This window comes from Ictidomys tridecemlineatus, chromosome 6 (assembly GCF_052094955.1).
Source record: "Ictidomys tridecemlineatus isolate mIctTri1 chromosome 6, mIctTri1.hap1, whole genome shotgun sequence".
In the NCBI taxonomy this organism is placed as follows: domain Eukaryota; kingdom Metazoa; phylum Chordata; class Mammalia; order Rodentia; family Sciuridae; genus Ictidomys; species Ictidomys tridecemlineatus.
The window spans coordinates 107,699,852-107,721,935 of NC_135482.1; the positions used below are offsets into that span (position 1 = coordinate 107,699,852).

At 43.3% G+C, this 22,084-nt stretch overlaps 1 protein-coding gene across 50 annotated transcripts in view; it reads right to left on the reverse strand.

Moving 5' to 3' along the window:
* Cacna1c (calcium voltage-gated channel subunit alpha1 C) overlaps positions 1 to 22,084 on the reverse strand; it is a 625,112-nt gene that overhangs the window by 212,242 nt on the left and 390,786 nt on the right. For all 50 annotated transcript variants that reach the window (XM_078015416.1, XM_078015421.1, XM_078015414.1 and 47 more), the window contains exon 5: positions 17,294 to 17,433. In XM_078015416.1, the coding sequence (XP_077871542.1) occupies positions 17,294 to 17,433 (140 nt within the window). The remainder of the gene's footprint in view (positions 1 to 17,293; positions 17,434 to 22,084) is intronic.

Genomic DNA, 22,084 nt, shown 5'->3' on the forward strand with positions numbered 1-22,084 from the left:
TAATACATTTCTGCAACCCACAAGTAGTGTGATGAACACTAAAGGCGAGCTGTTGTCCTAGGGAATGGATGGTGGATACTCAGCTGCCTAATAAATTTTAAAAATTAAGAGTAAATTAAAGTATCCACCTTCAGGTTGAATTATTTATTTATTTTTATTCAGTATTAGCAATATGGGTTGGAAAGAGAGTCTCACAGAAAAAGACATAAAAATCTGATGTTAGAAGAAAATTAAATATGGCAGAATGGAGACAGACTGACTTGAAGTAAATAACAATGATAAAGTTAGGTACCACTTCTCAAGGACTCAGCACATGTGGGGCACTGTGCTAATTAAGCATGTTAACATACACCATTTCATTGAATTCTTTATACATATACCTGAGTTTAGACTTAGGCAAAACAGATAACTTGTCTGAGACTATACAACAAGCAAACGGTGAAACCAAAGCCAAGACTTTAAAAGCAAACTTCCACTTCTTAACAACTATACAGACAAAAACGGCACATACCAAACCTATGCCCCTGCCCCTTGACTCTATACCAGGGAAGATGTTGCTATTGATCATGGCCATTGTTTCTCTGGTCCCAAAATGGGGCCGCACAATCCTCAACATTTATCTCTTGGGACAACTCTAATTCATTGGAAGAAACTGAACCATGATTTTCTATCCCTTTATGCTGCTTCCCTATCCCCATTGACAAACTCTGTGTCTTTCAGCTACAGGAATAATAGAAGCTGATCTCTTTTGAAACGTGCCAATGATGTAGATGCCTGGGTCTTTTGGGGAAAAAAATTGTGAAATATAACATACATACAGAGCATTGCATAAGATGCACGCATTACAGTCTTGATTTATCACAAAACAGATAGCCAAGTAACTGTCAATAAGGGCAAGATATAGACCATCACCATCTCCATAGAAGCCCCATTCATACTTACATAACAAGTCAAAATGTAATTTACCACATTAATAAAAAACCATGAATCTATCCATAAATATAGAAAAATCATTCCATAAAATTCAGCATCCATTTATTCCCTGATCTTTCACAGTCTTTTATATATTTTCCTTTCTTTTGAATCTCTGTGCTTGAATCCTAGTGTTTTTTTCCCTGGCCTCTCTACAGTTCAATAATTTTGTTTTCAGCTGTGCTGTCTTCTTTTAAATTCTTTCACTGCATTTTTCATTTTAGCCATTGGAGTCCTCATTTCTAAAATTTATATTTGGTTCCTTTCCATGTCTTCTTCTCTTTCTCTAGAAAATTCAATCTTGTCTTTGATCTCTTTAAATACAAAAAAAATACAGTTATTTTTTAGTCCATATCTGATTAATTCCAGTATCTGGGTCCCCTGTGGGTCTGTTTCTATTGTCTATAGTTTCTGATCATTTCCATTCATTTATTTTGCCTCCTCATGTGCCCAGTTATTTTTGTATAACGAGTGAGACCTTATTTTCACAAAACTGTTTTTCAAAATAATTTGACAACTTTGATGATGTTATCTTTCTCCAGGGAGGATTAATATTTCTGTCAGGCATCTCTTCCACATTTCAAAAAAGAAGATTTAGAACATATTTTCCCAGCATTTCTAATTGTCCTCAGCAGGATGGTTGATCCAAATTACCTCATCTGACATTTTTGAAAGCAAAGTATCCTGCACTTCTTAAGAGAGAAACCACATAGGCAAGTCCCCTCATTGTAGTTTTTCTTATCACCTTCACCCCCAGAACTAGAGGACTAGGTCTTTTAATACACAGACATATTCTACAGGGTTGTAAATCTCTGCCAGTAAAATCCTCTCAGGGTTAGACCCTGGACATAGAGCTTCTTGGAGTGAAGTTTCTAGAGACCAGCTGTCTGCAGAGTGACCTACCGGTCTCCTATTGATAAGGTTAGATAAAAGGACCTGGTGGCTGGGTTGTATTATTCATCATGGATTCTTACTTCTTTTTTCAGGAATGTATAAAAGGTACAGTTTTTAGAAAAAGTACACAATTTCTCTACAGTTTTGGTAACAAATGAAATTGATTCACTACAGAGGTAACAAGTTGAGTTACTAGGATAGCCCTGTTATCTCTAGGTTTCCAGTAAATACCTTTATCCCCAGGCAACTCACAGATTTCTCTTCTCTGGATGTCCTCAAGGACTAGTGTAAGAAGGGACCAAGCTTGCTCATCGCTGCCAACTTATGGTCACTCTACACCAAGAGTTAATCTTCCTGTACAACTCAAACAAAATGATCATAGGATCTCAAACTTACTTATTTCCTCATTCTTCCACAAGTCACCAATACATCAATAAGGACTTTGGCCCCTATTAAAGTTGCTAAAGAGGAGGAAATCCTCAAACATTATGTTTGGTTTAAAAAAAAAAGTTATATTTTAAATTTAGTAGGAAAAATGCCAAGCCATTTCCTCTTCTTTTCCTAATATCTGTGTGACCCTGACAAATCACATCACCTTTTGGTTCTAGGCTTCAATAGTTTTAAAATGAGAACATTGTATGAGAAAGATTACTCTAGCTCTAAAGTTTTCTGGGTGATTATTTTCCCAAATATCTTAAGTAAAGATTCTAATACCTTTCCTTCCTCCAACTACTTCTGCTCTTTACACACAGAAAGTCCTCAGTAAATGTGTGACAAATAAATTAATATATAACTTATATAATAAATCATGTGATATTATACAATATATTGTATAGTATACCATGTTATGTAATATATAATATATAACTTATATAATGTATGGGAGTTAACTTACATCTGCTGATTTAAAAATCAAGTATACTTCAACTTCCAGCCATTTTGGAGTAAGAGTTACCAGACAAGCCCTTTCACCATAAGCATTTTAAAAACTGGACAAAAATAGAAGAGGCAACTGTTTTTGTAAAGTGAACACAAAGCAGCACAGGACTGTAATCCCTAAGAGAATTGAAACTCATGGGGTGAGCACAATAATCTTTCTGGTTCTCTGACAGGAAACAATTTCCTGACTGCCACACACAGAGCAATAGATAGTCCAAACAGACCCCTGCAGTCCCACTCATGTGAGAAGACTTTAGATCAGAATTTGACAGCTGATGTAGTGTGGTGGGACATCAGAGAGAAATGGCTAGGTAGATAAGGGTCCTAAGAAATTTTTGTAGTGTCACTTGGGTATCCATGGCTTAGGGCTAGGAATTACATGTCTACACACTGAAGTGTGTCAGACAGCAGATGTTATGGGATTCAGAGTAGCAAAGAGAGACTTTAGGTTGTTCAGTGCTGGGGAAAAAGGAGTGTCAGGAGGTTGGAGTTCTGGCCCTGACATAGTCGAGAGATCCACATAGGGAAGTCCCCTCATTGTAGTTTTTCTTACCACCTTCACCCCCAGAACTAGAGGACTGGGTCTTTTAATACATAGACATATTCTAAAGGGTTGTAAATCTCTGCCAGTAAAATTTTTTTAGGGTCAGATCCTGGACATAGAGTTTCTTGGAGTGAAGTTTCTAGAGACCAGCTGTCTGCAGAGTGACCTACCTGTCTCCTGTTGATAAGGCTGGATAGTTAATATCTCATTAACAACATGAGCAACCAACTCAGGTCCCAGAAAGGGCATACCTTAGGAGTAAGAACTTTATCTTTTAGTAAGACATACTCTAGTCCTGGCAAAGCCTAAAACCGATTCCTGACAAGATCTGAAAGGGAAAGGGAATTTGGAGATTAAAAGGTTTAGTCTTCCAACTGGTTGGCACCAACAAGCAAACAACCAAGCCCACACACATTCATGGTGATCATCCAGCCATTTTAATGCCTGCTGAAGAATTAACACGCTTAGGAAGATGATATAGAATCCAGAGTCTCTAGATTCTAATATTCACAAAAAATTACTAGATATATAAATAAATGGGAAAGTGCGATACATAGTCAATAAAAAAGCAATCAATAGGAAATGGAAAATAGGATCATTCAGACACTGGACTTAACAAAGATTTTAAAACAGCTGCTGTGTGTGTGTGTGTGTGTGTGTGTGTGTGTGTGTATGTATGTGTGCGTGTGTGTATATTTAAATTAAAGGAAAACATGTCCTATGAAATAAATGAGTAGATGTTTTTAAAGAGGGAACAGGGGAATTCCACAGATAAACAGAAACTATAATAGAGAACCAAATGGCAATTCTATAATTGAAAAGTAACTGAAATGAAAACTTCACCAAACAGGCTCAACGAAGATAGAGATGGCAGAGGAAAAAATGAGCAAACTAGGAGGATAATCAACAGAAATGATCCAATCTGTGGAACACAAAAGAAAAGACTGGAGAAAACCAAACAAAGCCTCATGGACCAATGAGATAATATCAAATGACCAAACAGAGGGGCCACCAGAATCCCATAAGGAGAAAAGGGAGATTTGAACAGAAGACATTTTTTTGAAGAAATAATGGCTAAAAACTTTCTAAACTTGATGAAAACCCCAATTCATGGGAGAATCTGAGATGCTCAGCAAACTCAAAGCAGGATAATACAATGAAAACCACAATGAAGCACATTAGAGTCAAGCTTCTAAGAAACAAAGATAGAATATCTTAAAAGGAGTCAGAGGGGAAAAATGTTCATTGGAAAGAATATCAATAACTTCTCATCAGAGATGATTGGGGTCAGGGGCAAATAGGACAACATATTTAAAGTTATTGGGAAAAGAGCCCTGTCAACCAAGAATTCCACATTCAGAAAATCTTCAGAAAGAGCACAAGATAAAGACATTTCTAGATAAATAAAAGTTGAGATAATTCATCAGCCTGCATTATAAAAATGTTATAGGATATTCCTTAGCAGGAATGGAAATGATACCAACAGGAGCTTGTATTTACAGAAAGGAGTGAACCAAATATGGTAAATAAATAGGCACATGTAGAAGACTAGGTTTTCTTTATTTCTCATAATTTACTGAAAAGACAATTGATTGCTTAAAGTGAATATGATAATATTATAGGGTACGGTTTGTGTTTTTTTTTACTTTTATAAGTAAAATATGTGTAAGAATCATGAGGACAGGAGTTGATTAATGAAATGAAACTATTGTGAGAGTGTCAGGTATTACATTTGCAAATATACACTTAAAATGTGTGAATTTTATTGAATAATAATCATACTTCAATACAGTTTCTACGGCCTAGATCTTGAATGCCCTCCAAAGGTGCATGTGTTAAAAGCTTTGTCCCCACCTTGGTGCTGAGAGACGATGGAAGCTTTAGAGGAGGGGCCTCGTGGGAGGTCTTCAGGTCATTGGGGGCATTCTTGAAGGGGATTATGGGACTGCAGTCTGCTTCCACTCTGTTTCTAACTATGAGATGACCAGTTCTGCTCCACCATGTACTTCTCACCATGATGTGCTGCTTTACCACAGGCCCAAAGGCACCAGGCCTTCGGGAATACACTGGAATCTCTGAAACCATGAGCAGAAATAAACCTCCACTCTTTGTAAGTTGATTATCTTAGGTATTTGTACATGAATAGAAAGCTAACACAAAAGTTATTTTAGAAGTGAAGCACAGAAAGTCCTATGTCTCCTTTGGTAAGTTAGAGTCTGAGGTATGCAGACAGGAAACCAGGCCATAACAATACTAATAGCTAATATTTGCTGAATGCTTCCTATGTGTTGAGTGCAACTCTAAACCCTTTACCAATATTTACTGCAATTTTAACCCCTACATCAGGAAACTGAGTCACATAGCTAATCAGGGTGCCTCTGGGAACCCGAACCTCGGTATTGGTATTCCACCATCTATGTTCTAAACCACTAACTCCGTCATGAAGGAGCATAAGAGAATACACCAAGAAGAACAGGTTCATGGGGCTCATGTTCCATGCATTGATCGCTTCATGGAACACTGACCTCACTGTATCTTTATTTCATTCTCCCCTCATTTTTCTTCCTAGCATTTACAAAGCACTTAGAAGCCTAAGTGTCCTTTATTATGACCATTATTTTTAATTAGGTTATTGTCACCATGCTATTGGCTTTTCTTTCTTGTTTGAGGATCTCCAGGAAAGGGCTGGGCACAGAAGAGAATCAATCATGGAGCTTTCTGAGTTCAAGAAGCTCGCCTGGCTTTTGTGATTTTACACCACCTGCCCTGGTCCTCGGCTCATGGTCAGTACTTAACAAATGTCTGCTGACTCATCCTATGACGTTCTCCCACCTCTGGCCTGTCAGATTGCCACTGAATAGAGAGACTGAAAGGATTGGCCCAAGTTCACACCCTGGCAATGAATACTCCAGGTCTGGACTCAGTAACTGAAAAAGAAATTCTCAGTTTACTGCTGTTCTCCATCATCACTGAAGCACAGAATGCTAATGCTCCGGAGGTTTAGGGCTAACGCGCAGTTCAACACTCTCATTCCACAGGAAAGAAGACTGAAGGTCAGAGGCTAAACAACAAGGTCACAGAGCAGGTCAGACATACTTGCTGTCCTCACCTGCAGACCTGCAATGCCTCCACGTCATCACAAATCTCAAGGTGGTGATAATGCCATTTCTCATCGACCTCTACCACAAAAGAGGCCCACAAACCCTTGAAACACAAAGAAAGCCAGGCCCCGACTACCAAGTCTCCTCAGCCTCTAAAGCCAGACAGGGTATCCTGTGACACAGACAACAACATGATTCTTTTCTCATGGGGAAGCTGCAAGTCCTGAACTGAGTTCTTCCTCACTGGGGAATTGTCTGAATTCTTCTCTGTGCATTGCTTTGGGAGAAGCACTTGGGGCTGTACTTGCCTGTCTATAAATTAAGGATAATGTCCCTGTCTTCCCGCACCACTGGGCTGGTTAATCAGCTAATCAGGCTCTTGGAGTCTGAACACTTTGCCCGGGTACCATATATTGCTTCCCGTTGGCGGAAGCCCTAATGTTTATCACCACCTACATTTTGTTCTCAAAACAAAAAGGGACAATTTCATCACTGGGGGAATGTCTGTGCACGTTAGTATATAGGAGACCTTACTCTGAGATGGGATGCATTCTTTGTCATTGTTATTTTTTACCCTATGTATCTACAGCACCAGATAATAGAGATTTTCCCAGTTTGGTCACATACTGCTATTGATTTACTTCTCAGTAAAACTCCATGACAACAGAGACTGGAACTTTTGAAATATGCGTCTTGTGCAAATTAACTTACTTGGCTGCCTTTGGGTCATCTTTCTATTTTTACTACCTGATGCGTGGCTCATCAGAATCCCTAGTCTCCTTCAAGAGGTGGATTTAAGAGTCTTTGTTGTTAGAAGGCCACGGGCTTTTACAGGTAAAAATCTCGCCTTTATCCATGGTGAGGTTATTGATCTCACTTTGTAGAAAGAGAAACTGAGGCAAGACAGGAAGCAGGGAAACAGATAAGTTAACAGCAGGGCTGGGACTGTAGCTGTACCCCTGAACTCCTAGTGCAGCAGTCTTGCTGCAGGGGAGCCTTGCAAGGGACAGGAAGAGCAGCTGCCTTGTCAGAGCTATGTGCAGTGAAAGACCAGAAGTCTCTGCCAGGTGAATGCCAGGTGATATAGTAAAGAATGGGTGAGCATCCACTCCAAGCAGCCTGGGGTGCTGGGGCTTGCATGTGTGGGACCCTATTCCAAATTCTGCTCTGTTTTGATAGGCAAGCCAGGCCAACATCAAGGAGACAGCGTCAGACTCCTCACAGCAAAGCAGGCCAGCCAGCTGGACACATCAGTTTTCTGTTTGGCACCCTCTGGGAAGCCAGCCCATTTGGAGTGTTAAGAGGGCACACTGCTTACAACTGTCCTCCAGAGGGCTCTGACCTGCCTTGGGAACACCAGTTGTGTCTGGCTCAAGGGGCAAGGTAGGAGGGAACCGTGACATTTCCTGTGTTTGCTTTACTCCTGGGGGGCTGTTCACCAAGTGGGTCAGGGGCTCCCTGATCTCCAAAGACTGTTCAAAACTGGGGGACCCACTGTGATTACTGGCAGAATCCTCCTCTGCTGCACCGAGAGTCCTGTCTGCCTGCTCACTGGCTGCTGTATTCTCACCTGTACAATGAGCACTTGGTTGGACTAAATGTCTACAGTTACTTGTTGCTCAGAATTCTAACTCAGGAAGAGGACTTTGAGATGAATGCCAGGGACAAGTTTCTGTCACTTTCTGTTCCAGGAAAGAAGTGGCAGAGAAAGTGGGCAGGAAGATGGTACAGAAAGGATTTCTGAGTAGGGTAGGCAGAGGGATGAGGGGGACTCTGGTTGTCTGAGAAGCAGAATGAGGAGCGACTGACGGGTGGCGCTCCATACACACACTGGTCCTTGCAAGTAGCTCTGTTAAGTGTCCCCCTCTCATTTTGGTTTAAGGCCCTGTGATAGGTAGGACACTTTTAGGACAAAGAGAACAAAAAGCCAGAGGATGCAAAATAGAAAGTGAGAGGAAAATTAGGGTCTAGTCCCACTTTCACTATAGCAATGGAAACCTGGCTAACAGAATCCTTGGCCTAAAGATCCTGCTACAAAAGCTAGAAACCCACCCGCCTGCCCAAGTGCCCGTGTGAAAGTGGTGGGGGGAACAGAGGGCGGGAAGGCAGGAGTCCTGCAGGGGCAGAGGAGATAGGCTGATGCAGACCTGTCTCCTGGGAGGAGGAAGAGACCCATAGGCCAGTCCAGGTTCTTACAGTAGCAGATGCAGGACGGAGGTTCAGAGGGAGAATCAACCTACCTGAGGCACAGAGCTAGCTGGGTGAGAGAGTGCAGATTCTCTGTCCACTGCCCGTGCTTGAAGGTACCACCTGTATTGTGTTGGCACTTGTGGGATTCTATCACATTAACTGGGATTAAAGCGAGGTCCCAGGCGATGACAAAGGTAGTGGAGAGGGCAAGGGATGGCAGGTAAAGCAATGTGGATTTGAGCCTCTGCTCTAACTCGGGAATCTTCTCTGGAACTTGGTTTCCTGCAATATGTCAATTTCAGGGGCTGAACTTGATGACATTCCCTCATAAAATCTGCAGAACTGAGGTGTCTCTAAATATAAATGCACCTGCTTTTTGTCAGGACCACATCCAGGCTGGGCCTTCCTCCTCACTAGGAGAGTGGGTGTACCATTCCCCTGGCTGGGAGCAGCAATGGTGATTGCAGATCCACTGTGGCTCAACTGACAAAGAGCAAATGCCAGGCAGGATGGCATGGCTGCCTCTGAACCATCAAAGTATGGAAACAGCAAAGTTGTTTTTAGTAGCTCTAATATGGGTCTGATTAACTGGTAGCCTTTGCTAATCAGGGTGGCTAGTTTCACAGTTACTAATTCCCAGGAGGGAAGACCCATTTGGAGTGGAAAACTGGAAATGTACCTCAGGATAAGTGTGGTTTACCTGGGAATTGGGCATGCAGGTAAGTTTTTAACTTTTGTAGCAGGCATCTTTAGGCCAAGGATTTTGTTAGTTGGGTTTCCATTGCTATGACAAACTGCCTGAGATAATCAACTTGAAGGAGGAAAGATTAAGTTTTGGCTCACACTTCTGGAGGTTTCAGTCCATGGCGACTTGGCACCATTGCTTTAGGGCCTGTGGTGAGGCGGAACATGCTGACAGAGGGTATGGTTCAGGAAAAACAGAGAGGAAGGGACAGGGGATCCCAATATCCCCTTTAAGGGCATGCCTCCAGTGACCTAACTTCCTCCCACTAGGCCCCACCTTCTAAAGGAGGGGCCTTTGGGAAATATTTAAGATCCAAACTATAACAGACTCATTCTACCAACAATAGTAAGAAAAGAGTTTTTAGTGTCATGCAGTATAAGGTCATCTGGGAGAGCTCTCAGCAGAGCACAGGATGGCCCAGATGTGGCCTCTGGGATGGAGACCGTGACGGTGGGGTGGAGTTGGGGGTATGGAGCATGGTATGGCTGGGATCCCAGCTCTGACCCCGGACAGCTGAGTCCAGCATGAGCTCATGAACCTTTCTGTATTCAAGATCCACTGTCAGCTCTGACACCCTAGTAGATTTCCAACTCACTGGGCTTCTCTCTGCAGTGCAGTCTTTTGAATGTTTCCACAGCAGTGACTCTCTGGAGAGCTGCCTGTGGCACCCAGCACCCTCCTCTGTCTGCTCCTGCTCACTTTCTCACCAGCTTCTCACTGCTTCCTTTTTGGTGGTAGGACTGGTCCATGCACAGACCCCTGGGCCGGCCGGGCTGGCCTCCTTGACCCCGCAGGGTCTTTTCCTCCTCATTTCTACTTTCTCTCCACAAACTCAGAGCTCGTCTCCAGGGCTTCCTTCTTCATCAAACTCACTCAGCTTGTCACAGTTCCTGGTAAACTCTCCCCAAGGATCCTCTTTATTATCTGCAGTATGCAAGTCAAGTCATCATGCACAAGTCTTTGCCATTTTTTTGGTCTCAGGTAGCTCTTTAACTATTGAATATTCTTTATTTTTTAAAATCTATTTATTTTTTTTCTCTTGAAGATAATCTTATCATGTATTTCTAATTGTATATATTATATATATATGCATATATATCATAAAGGCTACAATTTTGCAGAGCATTTACTATAAGCAGGGCCCTGTTCAAGTACTTTGTAGGCATTAACTCATTGGTCTTTTCAACACCATATGAAATAGGTTACATTATTATTTCTATTTTACAGATGAGGAGACTAAGGCACAGAGAGGTTTAGTAAGCTCCTCAAAGTCACAGTTTGAGTAAGTGGCCAAAGCCAGGCAGTCTGATTCAAGAGCTCATTTCAAAATACTGTGTCTGAAGTGTTCCTCGTGGATCTATATGGAATCCATTCCACAGAAACTTTTGGACTAATTGGTGCTGATTTATCTCCAGGAAACTTATCTAAGGTGAGCAAGGAAATCAGGGAGAATCTGATCCCTCTTCACATGGTCTTAATGCTTCATCTCACCTGTGTTTAACAAGCTGTTTTCTATTCTGCACACTTCTAGAAGTAAATTTCATCCTGAAAAGCTAATCTTAGAAAAATTCACATATTAGGAAAAATGTCTCTCATGAAAAGTCTTTAAAGTATTCATGCATCAGGACAGATGGGCAGTGTGTCCATCCACCTCTGTGTCCCAGTGCTTAGCTTAGTGCTTTGCTCACAGAAAGTGTTCAATAAACATTCTTGGTGAAAGGTGGGGGGTGGTGCTGGTTTAGCACAGAGGTGGCTATTCAATCCCCTTCCCCAGCAGATCAAGCCTGATCTACTCTAGGTCTTTGTTAAAGGCCTCAGAAATCTAACAGAGACTGTCTGGATTCCCTCTGTCTGTTCCTTTCATGCAATCCTCCCTTGAAAGGTCTTCTCTGGGAGGACATATGGGATTATATGGAAAGGAGGAAATGACCCTTTGCTTATTGTTCTGCAAACAAGTGTGCTCCTTGCACATACATTGCAAACATTTAATCACAACTTTCCATATTTATTGTTCATGTTTGTTGTGTAACGCTGATTGTTCCATATGGCTTATCCTTGGATACAATATGCATGCTTCACAGCACTTCTGCTGCGAGGAAGCGGAGGCCTCTGGAAGCAGTGGGGAACTGGTTTCCTTGATTATGGAGGCATCTCTATGAACCACAATGACCACATCTTTCAATGACACAATTTCGTTGCAGAGACTGTTTGATCCACAGTGTAATCAACCCCTCAACCTATGATCTTACTGTTTATGTTTCCAGGGCCACATCCATTGTCCTTTCGTTTCAGAATCTTCTGGAATGTCTCTCCTTGCTTATCCTTTGAGATGCACCAGATCCATTCCAAATGCCACCTTCTTCAGGAAGGCTTTCCTGATTCCTTATCCCTACTCCCAAAAGTATGGCATCCCCAAACCTTGCAGAACTCTTCACATCATACCTAAACATGGTTTGGGCATCGTAAATTTTTCTTCTATATATCATTTTTATAAATATTTTCCCGACTACATTTTAAGCTATTTGAAAACAGTTAGCCTCTGACTCACTTCTGTACCTGAGATAATGGATGATGGCTAGCCAACCCTTACGCCAGCTAGGTGCTCAGTAGATCTCTTTGAACAAATTGATGAGTGAGTCATGGATCTGTACTCTCACTGTCAACTCTCCCTGCATAACCTGTGATTGTAGACTCCAGTGGCATTTAGTACATACATGGATATTTAAAAACAGCAGGAGCTTTGTGGGCCCCTAACACACTTGGTTCAGAGTTGTGAATCTCAAAAATCGCTCAATTAACCTTTGTTACTAGAAGTAACACCATGCATATCTATATATCACTTACGTTTGGTTCTACACAGCACACAATTGTCATGAAGATCAAATTAAAAAGAAGTAAAGGCTTTGGAAAGGCTAAAGAAAGCACATAAACATAAACAGTCTTTAGCATCAGCACTCTTTTGGTGAGCTGGGTAGCTCTCGGTAACGCTGTGGGTAGTGATGCCCCACAGCTTTGGGCGCTCATGTGATGATGTCCATTCATTCGACAAATATTTTTCTTCCACTGTAGATACCAGAGACACAGCTGTGAACAAGCAACCCTGAACTGCTTCCCCATGGAGGTTACATTTTAGTTAGGCAAGAAGTAATAAACAAATGAACCAGAAAATGCAGAGTATGACGCATGATGACAAGTGAGACGGGCAAAACGGAGCAGGGAAGAGGCATAGGAAATGGGAAGGGGGTAACTGGAATAGGGTGGTGATGGCACCCTAGGAGGGAGCTGATACCCCAACAGAGACTGAGGAGGTGAGCAGGAGAGCAGGCACATGTGTGGATGGCCGTGTGCAGGGCATTCCAGAAGGAAGGAGCAGCATGTGCAAAGGTCCTTCAAAGACGGGGTTAGAGTGTTGGAGGAATAGCAAGGAGTTCACTGAGGCTGAGAAAAAGAGAGAGAAGGGAAGAGTGGAAGGAGATGAGGTCAGAGAGGAGAGAGACGAGATCCAGGGCCTGTGGGATTTGGGCTCTCATTCAGGAATTCAGGGAAGCCTGGGAGGGTTCTGAGCAGGGCACTGACAAGATCGACTTGGATTTTAAAAGGTTCATTTTGGTTGCTGTGTGAAGCTTGGGTTGTGACGGGGAAGGGGTGGAAGGAGAGAATCCTGTTAAGAGGCTACAGTGATAACCCAGGTGAGAGATGATGGCGACTGGCAATGGAGGGGGTGGGAAGAAACCGTCAGATTAATGACATAGTTTGAAGGTAAAGCTGATATCATTTTCCAATGGATTGAATGCAGGAAGTGAGAAAAAGAAACCAGTCCCAGATGTTTAGCTTGAGAAGCTGGAAGGGTGAGGTTACTGACACAGGAAAGAATTGGGGAAGATGGAAAGTACCAATATGGAGATGCTTAGGTCAAGATACTTCTTAGATATTTGATAAAAGGAATGGAGCCAACTATTGATATACAAGTCTTGCGTTTAGGGGAGAGGTCTGGGATGACAACATACAGTTGGTCGTTGTTGGAAGATAAACAGGTGATATTTAATGCCATGAGGCTAAATGAGACATGATAGCTAGAAATGAGTGTAGATAAAAAAGAGTGCAAGGATCTATCCCTGAGCTCTCCAATGTTAAGAAGGTGAGAAGATGAAGAGGAGACTCAGCAAGGATTCCAAGAAGTGGAATTCACCAAGCGAATTAAGGACAGAGCTAAAAAAGAAGAGTGTCTCAGAAGCCAAGTGATGGTAGTGGTTTACCAACAAGGGACAGCTGACTTCAGCAGCTAGACTCATGCTACAGACAGACTGAATGCAACGGCCCTGGAGAAACGGCCACTGGGTGCAGTCACGTGGAGATCACAGAATGGACAGGTTGATAAAGGGTCCTTCCCACTTCTGTGGTGAAATTTCTACAACTATGAGATATCATCAAGCAGCACACATGTCACAGGAGCAAAGGGGACCTCTTTGCTTTCCTATCACGGGGGGTCTTGACAAGGGGTGCTTTGGTGCAGCAGTGAGAGCGAAAGCCTGACTGGAGAACATTCAAGAGAGAATGACAGGACAAGCACTGGGGGCAACAGGGAGAGGTGACTCTTTTGCGGGAGTTTGCTGAAACTCCTCAAAAAGGGAAAAAGCTGGATAAAAGCCGGTTGTGGTGGCACATGCCTGTAATACCAGCAGCTCAGGAGGCTGAGGCAGGAGGATCACGAGTTCACAGCCAGCCTCAGCAATGGTGACGTGCTTTGCAACTCAGTGAGACCCTGTTTCTAAATAAAATGCAAAACAGGGCTGGGGATGTGGCTCAGGGGGTGAGGGCCCGAGTTCAATCCCTGGTATCAAAAAAGTGCTCCAAGAAGAGCTGTTGTCTTTTTATTGGTGATCCATAAAATCAAGACAAAGTGTTTGGTCTTATGCATAAGCATGGAGCTACCAGCAAGGTTTCCCACTGCTGCAAAACCATCCCAGTTTAAGGATGAAAATATCATCTTGAACTGCATTAGCAAATAAGATTAGGCCTCTCTATTTGAGGTTCTCTGTTATGTCTGTACCTTCTCCATGAGAATTCTGAGGAATGTTACCACTTACTGACTATAATACAGTTCTACCATTACTTAAGTGAGGATGAAGTCAAGGCACTTTCTTTAGGAAGTTTCTTCTGTAGTGGAACCTTAGCTACCCAAACTAATCTAACCCTCCCTTCTAATGCACTGAGTAGCTCTCAACCATGTGCATCTCTAATTAAGAATCTCTGTACTACAGTAATTACTGTAACTATTTCTGTTGATAATAATCCCTTCAATTTCTTTGCGGCAGATTGTACTGTTTTTTCACAATTATTTGTCCATGCTTCTTTACAGGGACAGAATACAATTGTTCCTCAATATCCAGGGGGAATTGGTTCTGGAACCTCTCGTAAATACCAAAATCCAAGGATACTCAGGGTTTAAAAAATATATGTATTTAAAATATATATATATATGGCACAATGTTCATATATAATCTATGCATCCTCCTGTATACTTTAAATCATGTCATAGATTACTTATAATACCAAATAGAATGTCATTGTTCCACAAATAGTTGTTACACTACTGTTTATTGTTAAGGTAATAATGACAAGACAACAAGTCTGCACATGTTCAGGATAGACACATTTTTTAAGGAATTTTTGATCAACGTTTGGTTGTATCCTTAGGTACGGGATGGTGGATGTGAGAGCTGACTATACTTCTTAGTTCCATTATATTGGGGATTAGTGATATGACCTGCTTTAGCCAATGCAGTGTGAGCAGCTGTGTTATCAGCCACATGTGAGCATGAGTCTGAAATTCTTTGTGTGGTGTTGCTCTATGCCTCCTGTAGTGAGCATCTGTCTCTGTCCTGAGGTCAACATGAGTTACATGATGGCTTCTCTGGCCACCATTCTCTGTATTCTGGAATTAGATGGCACACAGAACCTGGTCCAGCCCACAGCCCAGCTGATTTCAAAAAAACTGCAGCTGAACAACATCCTTATGTGCCATGAGCCAGGTATGAATGTCTGGTTGCAGGTCACTGAGAGTTTGAGATCATTTGTTCCCGCAGCAACAGCTGACTGGTGTTCTCTTATTAGACTCTCAGATTCCTCAGATGCAAGTCCACAAGTATCTTTATGGGATGCCCCAACACCCAACATGAGGCTGTGAAGCTGAAGGCCCCTAATAAGCACTTGCATAACAAGATAAGATTTATTATGTCCATGATAGCTCCATTGTCTGAAGTTTGGGATTAATTCATAGTTCCTATTGCTGACACATTGGTGTATCATCATAAGCACCTTAAAGTTATGTTCCAAGTCACTCTCACCCTCCCCTTGCACATCCTGATGTCAGTCTACTGAGTTATGGATGAGTGATAAAGAAATCCAATCACTTCGACTTCAAGAAAGTAAAGTTGGGTGTTGGCCATCATATAAATATATTCATATATATTGTTTCTATTCCTAAGATGGTCATATCCAAGTAGAGAAAATATACTATGATTGTTCTTGTGAGGCTTATCTCTATGTTGCTTTTGAACTTAAGATGATCCACAGTCTTTACCCAGGGAGTTCTGCAATGAAAACAGTCAGCCTCCTGCTTTAATTATTCAGTAAATTTCCCTACCTTGCCTAGAGACCTATCTAGGCAAGACTGCAGCAATCAGAGACAATTTAAGGCATAATCCTGGGCTTCAAGGGGCCTTTAGTATAATTGAAGAGACAGAGGTCTGTGTAAAATTAAGACAATCAAGGATTGCATACTCCTTCATTCTTCACAGAAGGTACTGAAGTATGATAGGAAAATGAGTTGGGACTAGAAGTCAGGAGACGTGGTCTTGTCCTGGCTCAGCTGCTACTTAAAGTTATGGTAAGATTTTTTCACTATTCTAAGAATGTACAAAAAGGAATGGACAGGTTGATAAAGGGTCCTTCACATTTCTGTGGTGAAATTTCTACAACTATGAGATATCATCAAGCAGCACACATGTAACAGGTGCTCAGTGTGTGGCACAGGGAGCAAAGGGGACCTCTTTGCTTTCCTGTTTCTTGCCCCCATCTCCAAGCTGGTCTGGTTCCAGCCCAAGCTTAGGTGTCTCCTGTGTCATGAGTCATGGCCTGAAGGTGCTGACCTGAAAGTGTAAAGTCTCAGAAAATAAGCTCAGAATTCTTCCCGGGGGGCACAGGGGCTGGGGTATACTGGAGCTGATTCAGGTCTCCAAAGTTGCTCTTTGGGGTGCATCCATAGGGGATCGAAGGGAACTTGTCAATGTGGCCAATCTCTTGGTGGACAGTATTTCAAGAAGCTGAGTACCACTTCTTGGGAAAAAATAGTTCTCACAATGATAGGATTCACAATGATAGGATCCACAATGACAGCAGGCTCCTGAAGCCTGGGATGCCCGATTTGACATGAAAGAAGGAGGGGAAGACAGTGCTGGGAGAAATGGCAAGAGAGAGCTTTTAGAACACCCAGCAATGCTCTCCTGAGGTTCTCTGGAAAAATACAGAAAGTACAGATGATCTCATTGGCTGCAATAAATACCCCTCTCCTGGCTCCTCTGCAGCCAATATATTTAAATTCCAAGCTCAGGGCCTGGTGGGGTCTGCTCAGATGACTGTGGGGTTGTGCTCTGTGTCGGCAGTCTTCCTTTGGCTATGTGTCCGTTGTGAACTTTTTCCCAGGTGTTTATAGGAGCTGGGACCACATGCATATCGAGGTACTTGCATCAGAACTTGGATTCTTTAAAACAAGGGACTCATTTGTAAGAACATCCTCCTTTTATAGGAAATCAGGTTCCTTTGTGGAGTGCTCCTGGCAGTGCAGCAAAAGGAAGTGGAAGCTGGGTACAAGGTACCATGGTGAACAGGAATAACGGCTTTACTTACTTGGGACTCCAGACACCAGCCTCAGGGGACGCAGCACACGGAAAGCCCGCAGCGCCTTCACGTCAAATCCAGCCCCTTTCCCTCCGAGAGCATTGGCCCCATCTGCTTTGGTTGCTTGTTCTAAAATTGCACTAAAAAGCCTAGAGAAGAGAGAGAGCAGAGCTGTCAGGACCAGGTTTCATTGACCTGCTGGGGCTCCAATCTCTGAACAAGCCGGTACTAGCAGGCCATGCACACACCTAGGTGTATACATGGGAGGGCCCACGGATGGCTGGAAGTTGGCATTCTCTCCAAGAGTGTCACCACAGCCTAGAGGGGGCTGCACAAGGTGAGGGACAGAACATTTGCCTTGAGAACACATCTGGCTTTGTTCAAGCTGGGAGGTGCTGGACAGATGTGTAAGGCAGGTGACGCTGGCTGTCTCTTCTGGGATGCCCTCTGACCCCTCCACAACATCCTAGTTCCACCTCCCATGAGTGCCAACAGCCACATGCCTTCCCTTCCCACCCCCTGGCTCCTGGAAATCCCCTCTCTTTGATTTACTTCTGGGTACAAATAAATAATTCCATAGGAATCTATTTTGTACTGGCACATAATGGTTGCTCAGGAGATATATGTTGATCGAGTGGATGCCTGAATGGTTAAATGAAGAATTTCAAGTGGGAACAATCCACACATAATGGAGACACAGAGAATTCCTTTCTAACGCTGTGTGTCTGTCCTTTACAGTTATTCCTCCAATAAATATGAACAACTACTATGTGACAGGCTCCATTCTGTTGCAATAGCCCAGGAGGGACACGTTGGGGGCTTATACCTGGCAGCGGTGTCGGAGGCAATGAGAAGGAGTTGAGTTCTATGTTCATTTTAAGATCAAGTAATGGGATTGGCTGTGAGGTGTGAGGAAAGAGAGGAATGAAAGATGATTCCGATATTTTTGTCTTGAGCAGGAAGGATGAGATATGGCAGGATGGATATCCAGGATTCTACTGCTAACTTGCTGATGCTTGAGCCATTGACTGGACATCTGAATGAGTACTGTGACGCGGGTTAATGTGTCTGAAAGTCCAGGCTGAAGAAAAAATTTGGTAGATAGACACATTGTATTTAAAGTCAAATCATATGATCACCTAGGAGGCTGGCGTAGAGATGAAGGTGTAAAAGGACTGAGCGGTGGGGTCCTCCAAGACTGAAAGGTCAACGCAGGAGAAACCAACAAAAGAGACTGATGGGAGTGGCTTGCAGGAGAGGAGAGTGGAGCGAATGGTGCCCACAAAGGAAGTGGCAGTGAGAAGGTGATGGGTACCAGCCTCAGTGCTGCAGATACCACCATGAGCAACTGGCCACTGGGTTAGCGAAATGAGGACCTCGGACATCTAGAAACATCTGCTTTAGCAGAGTGATGGGGTAAAAGGTTAACAGGTAAGTCCATGAGCAAATGGGGGAAGGTGGAAACAGTGAGAAAAGAGAGCCCCATCTAACAGAAATCTAAGGCAAGCCACAAATGGGAGCCTGTGTTTAAGTTAGCTGTTCCAATAGCCACATTAAAAAAGCAAAAACAGGTGAAATTAACTGTGACAGTATAATTTATCTGGCCCAATATTATCATGTAAAAATGTAATAAATAAACATATCATTCTGTAAATATTTGCTATTCTTTGTTTTGTACTAAATATTTGAAATACGTTGTATGTTTTATACTTAAAGAATATTTCATATCAAATTAGCCACATCTCAAGTGCAGAAAGGCCACGTGTGGCTACCATACAGACAATTCTTTTTTTTAAAAAAAAAAGTTTCACATTTGTTCTTTTTAGACATACATGACAGCAGAGTGTATGTTGTATGTGCATGGAGTATAATTTATCCTAATTAGGATCCCATTCTTGTGGTGTTGAATTACACTGGTCATGTATTCATATATGAAATAGGAAAGCTGTGTTCAATTCATTTTACTGTCTTTCCTAATCCCATCCCCTCTCCCTTCCCTTCATTTTCCTTTGTCTAATCCTGGGAACTTCTACTCTCCCCACCCCATCATTGTGTGTTTGGGGAGGGATTGGCTTATTTCATTTAGCATGATAGTCTCTAGCTCCATCCATTTATCAGCAAATGCCATAATTTCATTCTTCTTTATGGCTGAGTAATATTCCCTGTGTCTATATAATTTTCAAGAATACAAATAACAATGAATATTGGTGAGGATGTGGGGAAAAGGTACACTCATACATTGCTGGTGGGACTGTGAATTGGTGCAACCACTCTGGAAAACAGTATGAAGATTCCTCAGAAAACTTGGAATGGAACCACCATTGGATCTAGTATCCTACTCCTGGGTCTATACCCAAAGGACTTAAAATCAGCCTACTACAGTGATACAACCACATGAATGTTTATAGCAATGGAAGCAACGTAAATGAACTTCAACCAATGAATGGATAAAGACAATGTGGTTTATAGACAACTCTTTTGAGCATTTTTGCTATAAAAGTGAGCAGAACATAAAAGGTGGTCACCACAAGTGGCTGTGGAGTCGAGAGGTTCTGATGGGAGACACCACAGCATCTTTATACACCATGAGGAAGGCTGATGGTACAGAAGTGAGAGGAGTGATCACTGGAAGGGTTCACGTCCTTCAAGAGTCAGGAAGGAAATCTATGGTAGGAAGGCACATTGGAAGAGGACAGATGTGACTGTGGGAACGTAAGAAAGTCCTCTTCTGCTTGTTTCTGTGTTCTCAGGGAAGGAGGTACTAGAGTCATCAGCTGAAAATGTGGAAGGGGCGGGGGTACTAGAAGTTTGAAGAGAGAGGCAAAGATGGGAAATGATCAGGGGAGCAGAAAAGGGGTCAGGTGGGGACATGTGGTTGGGTTGCTGGGTGTCACCAGGGCCTGGCTTGAGGTTGCTGGTCACGAGAGGGAAGCAAGACTTAGCTGACTTTTCTCAGCCCTTTCCAGTACCACGTGGATCTCCATCTCATTGGACTTGATTAGGGCTGGTGTTTTTCCAGGGGAGCAAGATAAATGAAGAGAGGAGTAAAAAACTGAGTGTAAATGCCAGTGAGTGGTCGTAACAATGGATTGTGGCATCTACACTGGTGGAAAGGACAAGAGAGGGAGGGGAACCGAGAGAATGTGGTGGGATGAGTGGATTGACGGAGTAGGGGTGTAAGAGAGCATGCTGACAAAGTAGGCGGTGCTGGTGAGAGTAGGATGCTGGATTTGAGCTCATGGGGAGGGTGCGGTTATCAGTTATGGCAGGGAGACTGGCTACAACCCTGGGAATGGACAACTGAGACAGGATGGAGGTCAGAATCCCCAGAGAAGGCAGCAAGGGACAAGAGGGCCAGATGGCAGAGTAGTGAGTGTTGGAGAGAGCTGGAGTGAGCCCAGAGTGAACGTCCTCCAGGTGCATGGAAGAGTGACTCAAAGGTAGGCAATAAGGAGTAGGAAGCACAGGGTCTGATGACAGAATAGCCACACTGGAGGGTTTCAGGAAGGGGGGACGGGGGAGGTCTGAAAACAGAAAGGAAGAGAAGGCAGGGCCCCTCCCACTCTCCACCTCCACTGGAATGACGCATCTGGAAGAGAGTGGTGCTACCCCCTGAGGGGGTGCAGGGAAGCAGCATGCTTGGGGGAGAGCCAGAAAGGGAAGGTAGTGACCAGAAACACAGCTGAGACGCAGGGCAGGAGTGGGGCCCGCAAAGTCTCCCTGGGCTTCAGTTACACCCACTCATTTCCATGTGGCTCTTTTCCTCTACAGCCACAGACCCCTGGACCAGGGGCTGCGTGGGTCACAAAGCTGAACAGCATCTGGCTCTTTACAGACAAGGTGTGCTGTCCTGAATAGATGATGACGATGGGGACCAGAGGGCACACTGCGAAGGGTTCAGGAGTGAGGTGGTGAGAGGGAAGGTTAGACCCCAGGTTCACATAATCAGATGGGAAAGGGACTCAATGTGATGAAGGATGACCCAGGCACTCTGGGCTTTGGGTGGTAACCAAGAAAAATAGGGAAAAGGGCAGCAGCAGCAATTTCTGTCCTTTATGCCTAGAAATGACTCAATAAGTCATTGTCAGAATGTGTCCTGGATTGTTTCTCCATTAGGGGGGCCTGTGGCCAAGGAGGAAGCCCAGAGTGCCGCGGTATCACATCTGAACAACGGCCTGGGGCAACTTTGCTTCCTGAGCTCATGCTCCAGGAAACTGGGCCTATGAACAGGGGCCCAGGTGCAGCTGAAGGCTGGCTGGCAGAAGTCAGAGCCAGGCACTGCCAGGCGATGCTGGGGTGGTTTAGACTAAGGATTTAAGGGACTTCTTGGGCAGTGAGGTCAGAATTGAATGTCTGGGGTTCTAGTACCACTATCCCAGACTTAACAGTGGCTTCCTTTCTGTTTTCTTTTTTTCCCCCAGTGCTAGGAATCAAACCAGGGCCTTGAGCTTATTAGAGAAGGACTCTGCCACTGGGCTGTGTCCCTAGCCCCCTTCTATCTGTTTTATGTACTTGGCCTGAGTGAGACTTTGAATAATGTGTTTTGCACCTAAAAGAAGTTTTGCCCAGCATGCACAGGCTCTGAGTTCAAACCCCAGCATCACCAGAGAGAGAAGGAAATACAGGCTGGGGATATAGCTCGGTGGTAAAGTACTTGTCTAGCATATGTGAAGCCCTGAGTTCAATCCCCAGCACTGAGAAAAATAAAGTTACGAAAATCATAGCCAGACCACATCTAAAGTCTCTCTCTCTCTCTCTCTCTCTCCCCTCTCTCTCTCTTTTTTTTCTTTTTGGTACCAA